Genomic DNA, 12,552 nt, shown 5'->3' with positions numbered 1-12,552 from the left:
AAAAGGCATCTGACATGGGGTTTTTTTTTCCAGAAATTGGATGGTGTTCCTTGCTTCCAGATGCAGTATCCATGTTCATGGCAGTAGAGAGATCAATGAGTTTCATAACATTTCTATCTGTTCTTAGTAATTTTCTATCCTTTTAATGACCCTGAATTATTAACTGCCTTAATGCTTATTTCTGTCAACAAGATTATTCCAGTTTTCGGCGTTCATATATACGGACTTCACTGTAATGCTGAATATTGTAATTCTTGACTTTTCTGCCTTTTAATATATGCAGTGAAGACTGGCAAATGTCTGGGTCAGGATCTGTCTCTGGGACTGGTTCAGATTCTGAATCAGAGGAGGATAGAGAGAAAAGCAGTTGTGAAGAGAGTGAATCTGACTATGAGCCAAAAAATAAAGTGAAAAGCAGGAAACCTCCAAGCAGGTAAGAATTCTGGAAATTAAGATACGTTATGATAAGATTTCTGATGAGAATATGAATGTCTTTTTTCTTTCTCGGTCTCTCTCTGTCTCTCTCTCAGCTCAAATCCAAATGTAGCTACTTATTAGTAGAGTTCTGTATCCTAAGAGTGGAAGTTGTTTTTTGAAGTTACAAAAGATGTTATCACAGCAGTGAGTCATAGTGAATGTTTTCCCCTACATTATCTAATTGAGTGTGGTACAGTTGAACAATTGCTGTGAAATATTAATATTCTGTAAGAAATGGCAGAACATTTGTGGGTATTTCTGTATTGAAAACATCTTTGTTTTGTCAACTTTTGTTCTTTTTAAGAATTAAGCCAAAAAGTGGGAAAAAGAGTGCAGGACAGAAAAAGAGGCAACTCGATTCATCCGATGAGGATGACGATGATGATTATGATAAAAGAGGGTCTCGTCGCCAGGCAACAGTCAACATTAGTTACAAAGAAGCTGAAGAAACAAAGACAGATTCAGATGACTTGCTGGAAGTCTGTGGAGAGGATGTCCCACAACCTGAAGAAGATGAATTTGAAACGATAGAAAAGTTTATGGATAGTCGTGTTGGACGAAAAGGAGGTATTTTTGACCTAGATTCTCAAAATGCTACTACAGTGACTCCAAGAGCAGTTTTTACAACTTTTATGTATTTGTTACAGTTTCTGCAGCATCAAAACTTTCATTTAAAAACCAGTTTCTAGCTTAATAAATACAAAGATAACTTCCTAATTTTAAATTCAGAGTAAACAAATGGAGTATTTTTGCTCACGCGTGCATGCTTGCATACATGTTGGATGTTAGCGCCAAAGTGTAATGGCTTATGTATCTGCATTAACTGTTGAATTGCTTAGTAGTTTGGGGGGTAAAGTGGAGAGGGGTGTGGGAATGAAACCATTGGAGGTGGGAATTGGGAGTTGCTTCAGGGAAAGAAATACAGGTGTTGTCTTCACTAAGAAAAAAATGTCCTTTTTAACGTGTGTTAACTGGTCAAAGAAAACCCTAGTCTCAGCCCTAGGGTTGACCTCAACTAGCTAACATTTTAAAACCACAATTTACCCTGTCTATATTAGGATTTTAACATGTGTTAGTTAACACGTGCTAAAATACACCATTCTTCCTAGTGTTGATATGGCCATGGGGGGGTGGGGGGAGAGAGAGAATGAGAAGAGAAGGTTAGAAAGAATGATGGTCGTAGAGGTGAGCATACTTCCCCACTGAGTGATGCTGAATGTGGCAATAAGATAATGGATAAATAATAACTAAAACTTTAGTTAAGACGTAAAATACATATTTTAAATTTTTGTGTGTGAAAACTTTCCTTTGATATTAGTGGGAATTTCATGTGGATTATGAGGGTAGTATATGGAGTTAAGTATTTTTGTCCTGTCCCACAGCCATAATTAAAACTGCAATTTGGCTCTGTCCAGAATGAGTTTTTGATAGTCCTGTTTTAAATTCTTTTTAAAACTTTTGTTGTAACTTACAATTAAACAAAAAAACATTTTTACATTTCAAAAATATATAGCGTGCATAACTTTTTTATGTTTGTCATCTTCCTCCAAAGTAATGTTAAACATACATTAGATTTAAAATACATAGTGAATTATTTCTCCTTGCTAGTGAAGTATTAAGAATTTTGGGAAAATACAGTTTCATATTTTCAATTTCATAGAATCTTTTCTTCTTTAGACTTGATTGGCCAGTTGGAAAGGGAATTCACAAGCGCATGTCTGTAATGCGGGAGTTCTCAAACTTCATTCAACCACAACCCCCATCTGACAACAAAAATTATTACACGACCCCAGGAGCGGGGGACCGAAGCCTGAGCCCTGCTGCCCAGGATGCAGTGGGCGGCAAAGCCTGAGTTCCAACACCCTGGGCAAGGGGGCCAAAGTCGAAGCCCAAGGGCTTCAGCCCCAGGTAGGGGGCCTGTAATCTGAGCCCTGCCACCCAAAGCTGAAGCCTGTGGGCTTTGGCTTCAGCCCTGGGTCCCAGCAAGACTAAGCCAGCTCTGGTGACCCCATTAAAATGGGGTCATGACCCACAGTTTGAGAACTGCTGACGTAGTGAATAACCTTGATCCACACCAGAAATTCACCACTGCTGCTGTCCCCTTACATTTTAATGTGTGCTGTTTTATAAATTATTTAAATTATAAATATACAATCGCATTTCTAATTGGATGAGCCTAAACATATAAAGAAACAATAAACTTCATAATCAAAGATATGCCAAATTTAAGTTCAAATATGGGTTCTGTATCTTTCTTTTCAAAGGTCTGTGGCTGATATCTGAATGGATACCTAATATGGTCTATTGAATTATTTATTAATTTCATTTTTGGTCAACGCTTTGCATTATTAGTGCTCTTCCAAACCATATTCAAAACCAGTTCAATCTGTTTTACATTTTCTATGCAACTCCAAAACAAAATAAAATTTCATCACAAAAATGTGAATTCATCCACTCTTTCTAAAAGGCAGAAGGTTACATGTAGTGGCAAAGCCTTGAACATATTAAGGGCTGTCCACCCCGTCCTTTCATCCACTCTCCTTTCACCTTCAGTTAATTTAGATGCTCAGTTTTATTGGTTAAATTGTCTTATTATTAAATCAGGTCTTTGAGACTATTTATTGACTGACATATACTTCTACAGCAGAATTATGCAAGTAACACTAGGTGGAAGAGAACTACAGAAGGAATTGATCATGTGTTGATAAATCTCATATTATAAAAAATTACCAATTGAATTATATTAATATCAAATTCATTGTTAGGTGATTTACCGGTACTTATGCTCTATTAAAACTTAGGTTGTGATTTCCTTTTCAGCCACTGGTGCTACAACCACCATCTATGCAGTTGAGGCAGACGGTGATCCAAATGCAGGGTTTGATAAATCGAAGGAGCCAGGAGAAATACAGTATCTGATTAAATGGAAAGGCTGGTCCCATATCCATAATACATGGGAGACTGAAGAAACCTTGAAGCAGCAGAATGTTAAAGGAATGAAGAAACTGGACAACTACAAGAAAAAGGATCAGGAAACGAAACGATGGTGAATGTTATCAATAGCCATCTTTCATAATACAGATTTTTTTACCAGCATTTGTGCTTATGTAGTATTGCAAGGGGATTGATCTCCATATGAGAATATTTTTCCATACTGTATGTTCAGCAAGAAGATAATACATGATCTTTTTATTGTTAAAACCACCTCCACGTTTTAAGTTCCTGCAAGGTGTACAGCATCCTCAACTTCATTCCATTGAGTGAATGATGATATGCAGCATCTTGCAGGATCATGCCTTTAATAAATAGCTAAGCCTGCTTGGAAGTTATTTTTCTTAAATGTTTATAATTCGCATAGTATAAATAAAATATTTACGCAATAAGCAGTATGCATTGTTTACTGTTTACTCAAATGGCCTACCATTTGCTTTTCTTGACCATGGTACTTTAAGCAGAACTGTTCATTACATTCTCCACAGTGATACTTAAATCTTTTTTCTTAGAAATTTACCTAAATTCTATTGCTATGGCTTTCCAGTTCTGCTGTCTCATTTTTCTGCCCATTGTCTGGATCAACAAGCGCTCTCCATCAGTATTGTTAGAAGTCCTGAACTAAATGTTTGGAGAAAATCTTTACCTTCCGCTGCCCTCTTTTGATACTGGTTTCTAGTGGGTTATTCAGTGTCCTATATGAAAAGTGATGGTTCTTGTCCATTATTTTTAGGAATGGTTGAGATGGATTTCTCCAGATTTAACCCTCTTCAAGTGTTGTTCTCATTAAGTGAAAAAAGTGTCCTACAGAGTAAAATACCTTAACTGTTGGGAGCTGACGTTCTGTATTATACATACATTAGTTATTTTTTTTTATCAGGGGTAGCTGCCACTAGTAGCCTCTCAGTAATTTTCCTCAGCTTCCAGGCAGGAGGGAACCTAATTCAGATAAGGAATTTTTGTAGCCGGTGTTTTTTCTCCACTGAGATATCCCTTAATTCTTTTCTCAAAGAAGCTTTCCCTACAACTTTCCTCTGGTGCTCATACTGAAACCTTTAGGATGGTCAGATTGTTTTAGTTTTAGAATGAAACAGTGTGATGACTATTTTCACAATTTCAATTCCAGGTTGAAAAATGCTTCTCCAGAAGATGTGGAATATTATAACTGCCAGCAAGAACTTACAGATGATCTGCATAAACAATATCAAATAGTGGAGAGAATAATTGGTAAGTGACAAATTGGAGACTGGAAATAACAATAAGGATAATATACTGTCATTGATACTATTTTTATAGATTCTTAAAAATGTAGGGCTTGAAGCAACCCAAGAAGTCATCAAGTCCATCCCCCGGTGCTATGGCAGGACCAAGTAAACCTAGACCATCCCAGGTGTTTGTCCAACCTCTATGGTGGAGATTCCACAGCCCCCCTTGGAAGCCTATTCCAGAGCTTAATTACCCTTGTAGTTGGTGCGTTTTTCCTAATATCTAACCTAAATCTCCCTTGCTTTAGATTAAGCCCATTACTACTTATCCGACCTTCAATGAACATGGAGAACAACTGATCACTGTTCTTTTTATAACAGCCTGTAACGTATTTGAAGGCTTACCAGGTCTCGGTTCAGTCTTTTTTTTTTTTTTTTTCCCCTCAAGACTGAATATGCCCAGTTATTTCGACCTTTCCTCATGAGTCAGGTTTTCTAAACCTTTTATCATTTTTGTTGCTCTCCTCATTACTCTTTCCAGTTTGTTCCCATCTTTCCTAAAATGTAGAACCCAGAATTGGAACAGTACTCACGCCGAGGCCACACCGGTGCTGAGTAGACTGGGGCAGTTACCTCCCATGTCTTACATATGACACTCCTGTTAATACACCCCAGAATAGTAGCCTTTTTTTTCTGCTCCATTGCATTGTTGACTCATATTCAATTTGTGATCCACTAAACTCCCAGACTCTTGTCAGTAGTAGTACTGTCTAGCCAGTTATTCCCCATTTTGCAGTTGTGCATTTGATTTTTAATTTCTAAGTGAAGTACTTTGCACTTGTCTTTATTAAATGTCATCTTGTTGAATTAAGATCCAATTGTCCAAATTTTATATTTGTGGATAATACATTTATTAGAATTCTTAATTATTTTACTTTCAAACTAAAATAATATGCATGTAAATTAGGATGAAGGTTAATCATGGGTTCTTTAATTCTGAGCACTTTGTCCCTTGATTGTCACAAAAATGAATTAAATGTCTCATCAAAATTATTAATGAAGTATCTCAAATGTATTCTACAGCTCATTCAAACCAGAAGTCAGCAGCAGGTTATCCAGATTATTATTGCAAGTGGCAGGGTCTCCCTTACTCAGAGTGCAGCTGGGAAGATGGTGCTCTCATTGCCAAAAAATTTCAGTCATGCATTGATGAGTATTTTAGCAGAAATCAATCCAAGACAACTCCTTTTAAGGACTGCAAGGTGAGTGAGATTTAAGATAATTTTCATAGACATCTGAGAATTGAAACAATAAAAATGTTTGTAGCTGGCTGTATTGTTCCTGAATTAGGGATGGTATACATTATAAACTTTATAAAGTTTTTCAGATCACAGAATGAAATATTAAAATTGCTTAGGTTAGTAATGACTGTTAAGGTATATAACTTGTCAGTGGTCTTATTAGTTCTAAGTAGACAAATGTCCCCATTGTAATTATTTTCACTCAAAAGTGGAATTATGTTAGCTTTTAGAAGTTAAAATAGTAATGTATATAAACACAATTTAAATTATTTTTGATTTTCTCCTGTAACTTCAGTAAAATTATATCTTATCTTAAAACATTCAGTAGTAGGGTTAATGTTCAATTTCACTTTGATAGGTTTTAAAACAGAGGCCGAGGTTTGTTGCACTGAAGAAGCAACCATCATATATTGGTGGGCATGAGGGTTTAGAGTTAAGAGACTATCAGTTAAATGGACTAAACTGGCTCGCTCACTCCTGGTGCAAGTAAGTACGTTCTGAAAGTCTGATGCTTTTATATAGCTTGTAAATGGTAGAAATTCATAAAACCTTTGCAGAATGGATTATTTTGTCATTGGAGTAGTAAATTTTAAAGTAAAGATTTGAGAGGGATTGCTTACACCTGCAAATACATAAATTTAGCACATAGTTGATTTGTACAGGCAAGACTTCCATGGTTTTCCTTTTTCCCTCTGGTGCTTGTAGGTGAAATAGAAAATAAACTACGTTTATCCTCAAATATCACACATTGAAGTTTATTTTTAAAATTCATGCACAAGAACTATTTAGTAGCTTTAGGTAGAACAAAATTTATCTTGGGTCCCTTTTTACCATTTGATTAATGAAGGATTTTCAAACTGCAGCAATGACAGTAATTAAGATTCTTCTTTGAATGATTGCACATGTCCATTCCACTGTAGGTGTCTATGTGCTTCAGTGCACATTGTCAGAGAGTTTTGCCCTCTTAGGCCTGGTCTACACTGGGAGGGGGGTCAAACTAAGGTACGCAACTTCAGCTACGCGAATAGCGTAGCTGAAGTCGAACTACCTTAGTTCGAACTACTTACCCGTCCTCACGGCGCGGGATCGACGTCCGCGGCTCCCCCGTTGACTCCGCCACCGCCGTTCGCGGTGGTGGAGTTCCGGAGTCGACGGGAGCGCGTTCGGAGTTCGATATATCGTGTCTAGATGAGACGCGATATATCGAACTCCGAGAAGTCGATTGCTACCCGCCGATCCGGGCGGGTAGTATGGACGTACCCTGAGATCTCGTGCACCATGTGCAGACATAAAGGGCTGAGCTGCCCCTGACCCCTCTCAGTTCCTTCCTGCTGCCCATGTTGGTTGTTAGAGATCCTTTTCCTTCTGAGTCTGTAGTCAAGCACGTAACTAGTACCTGTTGTTGTCCTGTATTGTTAATATAGTTTAATAGTCAGAGTAGTAAGTAAATATATAATTTTTCTAATTGTGAGGTTGTGTGGATTTGGCACCCCATCTGGATACTGTGGTACCGGAGATATGTCTTGCTCTCTGGGTTTCAAGCTTTGCCACTCTTATGGTAAGGCAGTACCTAACAGTGACCCTCACCTAAGCTGCCTTAAGCACTTGGGGAAGGCTCATTTGAATGACAGATGTGCTGATTGTAAGGGCTTTAAGCTCTGCTCCAAAAAGGACAGGGCAACTAGACTGAAATCTGCTGCTGGAATCGACGCTATGTCCTCTATCTCAACCGTCTATCTCAATCCAGATACTGTCATTGCTCAGCACCAGTAGCACATCTCTGGCATTACCAGCAGAGAGAGGTAGATCGGCATGGCTGTTACCAAGGAAGAGGCACTGTAAATTGGACTTGGTACCAGAATCTTCGAAGGATGGAAGGAGGTTGAGGTCATCTAAGGACTCGGGAGGGTGCTAAGGACTCTAAGCAGGGGAGTTCATTGACTGCAGAGCCCAATATGGGCCTGTTGAGACTGGCTCTCGAAGCACCATCATTGGGATCACCTTACTCCCCAGTACTGGAGAGTACTTCCCCAGAACCATCTACTCCTGAGGCATTTGAGGCTGCGAGAGCATTGTTGAACCTCTTGGTGCTGCTGTCACCGGCAATTCAGGAGTCTTGCCTGCTACCAGTGCCCAAGACACTGTTCAGATAGACTCTGAAATCACCTCCAGTTGAGCCTGCTTATGAGTCACCCATAGTGGAATGGACATGTGCAGTCACTTGAAGAAAAATGGTTACTAACTTTTCCATAACTGCTGTTCTTCAAGGTGTGTTGCATATGTCCATTCCATGATCTGCCCTCCTTCCCATCTCTATCTGAGTCTTTCAGTAAGAGAGAGCTGAGGGCAGTTTTGTGTGGCTTGGCTCTCTATGCCTCTGCGTGAGGCAGCAGAGGGCACTTGTGCTGCCCTGATGGGTGCCACTAAGGGAAAAATTCTGACAACTGTGCACTGGAGCACTCCAGTGGAATGGACATGTGCAATCCATCTCAAAGAACCACCATTACAAAAAAGTTCGTAACCATTTTTTTCTGAATTGGTAGTATGAAAACATTCTTTGCTTTATTGCTGAATATACTGTTATTAGCAATAGTCCTCATAATCTGTGAGCTAATTAAATTTCCTCAGAGGATATACATTTGAAAAATCTTGCAAAACATCTTTGAACTTCTGTTTACAAATTCTTAAAGGAATGTAATTTTTATCCTGGTGATTAGCAGTATGGTACTATATAAACATTTTTACATTTCTTTCATTTTGCAGAGGGAACAGTTGTATTCTTGCAGATGAAATGGGTTTGGGTAAAACAATACAAACTATTTCTTTTCTGAACTACCTGTTTCATGAACATCAGTTGTATGGGCCTTTCTTGCTGGTTGTGCCACTTTCTACTTTGACATCTTGGCAAAGAGAAATTCAGACATGGGCTCCTCAGATGAATGCTGTGGTTTATTTAGGAGACATCAATAGCAGAAACATGGTGAGTACATTTGAACAGTAATGAAAAGCACAGTACTATAAAAAAGGGTTCTTTCAAACATTTGCCTAGTATTCAATCTTTGATGTGTTTGGTTACACGTTTTCTAATTTTTATTTGCCTGAAATACAATATTTAATATGCGAATTTGAAAGTTTAGATTTTATGTAAAATAATTACTTATATATGTTCTTTTATTTTCTTAGTCTCTGCTTATTACAATCAGGGAGCTTGTTTAAAAAAAATCTAAGCTTCCATTTAAAAATAAATTTTCTCTCACCCTTGTGGTTGAGAAGATAAAATTTAAAATTGTGAACAGAGAGTAAAGTAATACAATGACATCTGTCCAGGTGTGCAGACAATATAAAACAGTAAGTTTAAAAAGTGCAAACTGACCCTATTCACATCAAGGGATTGTTAACTCAATGTCATAGTTGACTGTTTCATTGCTGATCACAGCAGTTACATAAGATCTGATGTGAGTGAAGTCACAGAGTTGAGTTTTGTTTGTGGCCAGAGTTTGGAAGAGAACCATTTTTTTTCTCTTCCAGTTCAACCTCTGGGTGTAATGTTCTGAGTTGTGAATTTCTTTCAGAATGGAAGTTTAAAAAACAAGAACCTTTAATTTTTTCATGTTAGCCTTTTCATCTCCCCAAAAATTCGTGGAATGTTCTATAAGTAAGCACTCTCCACATATCACCTATTACTTTTTCTCCTTTGCAGTTAAGGAGGCTTTAGCCAGTTCTTATTTTACTAAAGTAACAACGAAGTAGCCAAGCCGTCGTCTTCGAGTGATTGCTTCTGTGTATTCCACAGTAGGTGTGCATGCTCGCCACGTGCACTGGTGCCGGACATTTTTCCCTTAGCAGTACCCGTAGGGGGGAGCACCGCTGCAACCCCTGGAGTGGTACCTCTATATCGCGCTATAAGGGAGCTGCGCACTCCCGCCAACCCTCAGTTCCTTCTTGCCAGACAACTCCGGCAGAGGGGAAGGAGGGCGGTATATGGAATAGACAGGAGCAACACATCTCGAAGAACGCCAGTTACGGAACAGGTAACTGTCCTTTCTTCTTTGAGTGATTGCTCCTGTGTATTCCACTCTTGGCTCCAAGCTATATCTGATGGAGGTGGGTAGGAATTTAAAGGTTAGCGGGACAGAGTACCGCCCTACCAAACGCGGCATCATCCCTTGTTTGGGAGCCGATCACATAGTGCGAGGAAAAGATGTGGACAGAGGACCACGTGGCAGCCCTACATATGTCTTGGATAGGGATGTGGGCTACATAGGCAGCCAACGAGGCTTGCGTCCTCATAGAATGCGCCTTTACGATAGGTGGTGGGGGAACCCCTGCCAAGTCATAACACATGCTCATGCACGAGGTGATCCAGCGGGAAAGGCGCTGGGTAGAAACTGGTTGTCCCCTCGGCCAACGCAACAAATAGTTGCGAGGATTTCCTGAATGGCCTGGTTCGGTCCAGGTAAAAGGCTAGCGTCCGACGTACGTCTAGCGTATGTAGGCGGTGTTCCTCGTTGGAGAAATGGGGCTTAGGACAGAGTATCGGTAGGAAAATGTCCTGATCCATGTGGAAGGCGGAGATTACCTTCGGGAGAAACGCAGGGTGTGGGCGAAGCTGGACTTTTTCCCTGTGGAAGACCGTTCCGAGGTCAAGGCTGTAAGCTCCGAGACACAACGGGCTGAGGTGATAGCCACCAGGAATGCCACTTTCCATGACAGGTGGGACCAGGAACACGTGGCCAAGGGCTCAAAGGGAGGACCTGTGAGGCGGGATAGCACTAGGTTCAGATCCCATTGCAGGACCGGGGCCCTGGCCCTAGCGCGATATAGAGATGCCACTCCAGGGGTCGCAGCAGTGCTCGCTCCCCCCCTGCAGGTACTGCTAAGGGAAAAACTTCCGGAACCGGTGCACACACACCTACTGTGGAATAGACAGGAGCAACACATCTCGAAGAACGCCAGTTACGGAACAGGTAACTGTCCTTTTAGCTACAAACGTGCTTTAGGACACAGATGAGCGATGCACGATGAACACACAATAACTTTTTAAATAATTTTTATAATACTAGAATAGATTTGTATCATTTCAGGGAACAGATTTTGAGTTGATTACTGAATGTTTACATGAGAAATAAAATCATTTGATGGCCAGAAATAACATTAAAGCTTGTCTAGATTATTATTTTGGAATAAATTGCTAATGTCTCTAAAATGTTTTTGTAGACCGAAGGTGGCATATACTTCAAAATGGAAAATAGTTGACCAATTCTTTCTTCACCTTCCTCCTTCAAATGCTACTTCTAATTTTAGAGGAGCAAATTACCTTCCTGGTTTTCTTTGATCACTTTGACATTGCCCCTATATCTAACAAGTTACTTTTGAGTGTTTATCATAGATATTATCCTACTTCTAAGTCTAATTCTTTCCTATTAGTGATTTTTTCTATTTTGTGCTTTTTTTAAATAATCAGGTTATTGTATATTATTTAACATTCATACTTCTGTAGCATTTAAAGTTAATCAGGTTGAAAATGACCATCCTAACTTTCTATCTTAAATTTCTCACAAATTTATAATCTTTCTTTGTAGATAAGAACTCATGAATGGATGCATCCACAGACCAAGCGGTTAAAATTTAATATTCTTTTGACAACTTATGAAATTTTGCTAAAGGATAAGGTAAGTCATAATTTTAAATTATTTTATTTTCCATTAATAGAGATCACCATTTATCCTGTACCACAACATATAGATTTGTACTTGCCGTTACATTTATTTTGGTTCCTGGAAATGTGCATACTTTATTTTATAAACATGATAGATTTTCTATAGCAGTTTAGATTTGTTTTTCTTCAAATTTCTGAGAGGCATTGATTTGTTTCTCCAAGCTATTAATGCTACTACTACCCTCTGCCATTCTTTCAATTTTGATATTGAACCTTGAGGAGTGACATCAGAATGCCACAGATACGGCACAATATCCTGTAATTCAATTGCAGTGTTTGGTCAATGTGTGTTGATGATGACCAGCAGTGTTTTCATATATCAGTTTGAAGGCACTCCAATTAACCATGTGGACTTCAGAGCACTTAGAATTTCATAGTTGAATTTTAAACAAAAAACATTATCAATACAAACATCACAACAGCATGTCAGAGCATCATGCCACAGTTATTTTGTGGTTAATGACAGGTTTTTTTTTTCTCTTCTTATGCTCCCTATTCCTAGCAGCAAGAGGTGTGTTCTCCCCCCTTTTTCTGTTTTATATATTCTGGGAAGAAGGACCATGGTTATTTCTTTTTGTAGTGTACTTTGTACTGCCTCATGTGTAATAGATAGCATTCCTGTGAATTCTTGCAGAACCAGAGGAAGCTAATTGAAAGTCTGAGTTAATGGAACAAGAGGAAAGCTAATGGAGGCTAATGACGTATTGAGGCCTGAGTTTTTGTTGGTATAGCTCACACTTCAGCTAACTATAATATTTTAACAATTAAGAACTCTTTTTCTGCTGTTGATCCCAGCCAACTTAAAAGACATAGTTCAATATTAAAACACACCGGTGTCCATATACCATTAATTTAAAGG

At 38.9% G+C, this 12,552-nt stretch overlaps 1 protein-coding gene across 1 annotated transcript in view; it reads left to right on the top strand.

Moving 5' to 3' along the window:
- Positions 1-12,552, top strand: part of CHD1 (chromodomain helicase DNA binding protein 1) — a 72,655-nt gene that overhangs the window by 26,132 nt on the left and 33,971 nt on the right. The window contains exons 6-13 of the mRNA XM_045021194.1: positions 284-433; positions 782-1,044; positions 3,298-3,523; positions 4,595-4,695; positions 5,757-5,935; positions 6,333-6,460; positions 8,738-8,954; positions 11,557-11,646. Coding sequence (XP_044877129.1) covers positions 284-433; positions 782-1,044; positions 3,298-3,523; positions 4,595-4,695; positions 5,757-5,935; positions 6,333-6,460; positions 8,738-8,954; positions 11,557-11,646 — 1,354 coding nt within the window. The remainder of the gene's footprint in view (positions 1-283; positions 434-781; positions 1,045-3,297; positions 3,524-4,594; positions 4,696-5,756; positions 5,936-6,332; positions 6,461-8,737; positions 8,955-11,556; positions 11,647-12,552) is intronic.

This window comes from Mauremys mutica, chromosome 6, assembly GCF_020497125.1.
Source record: "Mauremys mutica isolate MM-2020 ecotype Southern chromosome 6, ASM2049712v1, whole genome shotgun sequence".
Classification (NCBI taxonomy): domain Eukaryota; kingdom Metazoa; phylum Chordata; order Testudines; family Geoemydidae; genus Mauremys; species Mauremys mutica.
The sequence above is the reverse complement of the archived record's forward strand: the minus strand, read 5'-3'. Positions and strand labels throughout refer to the sequence as shown.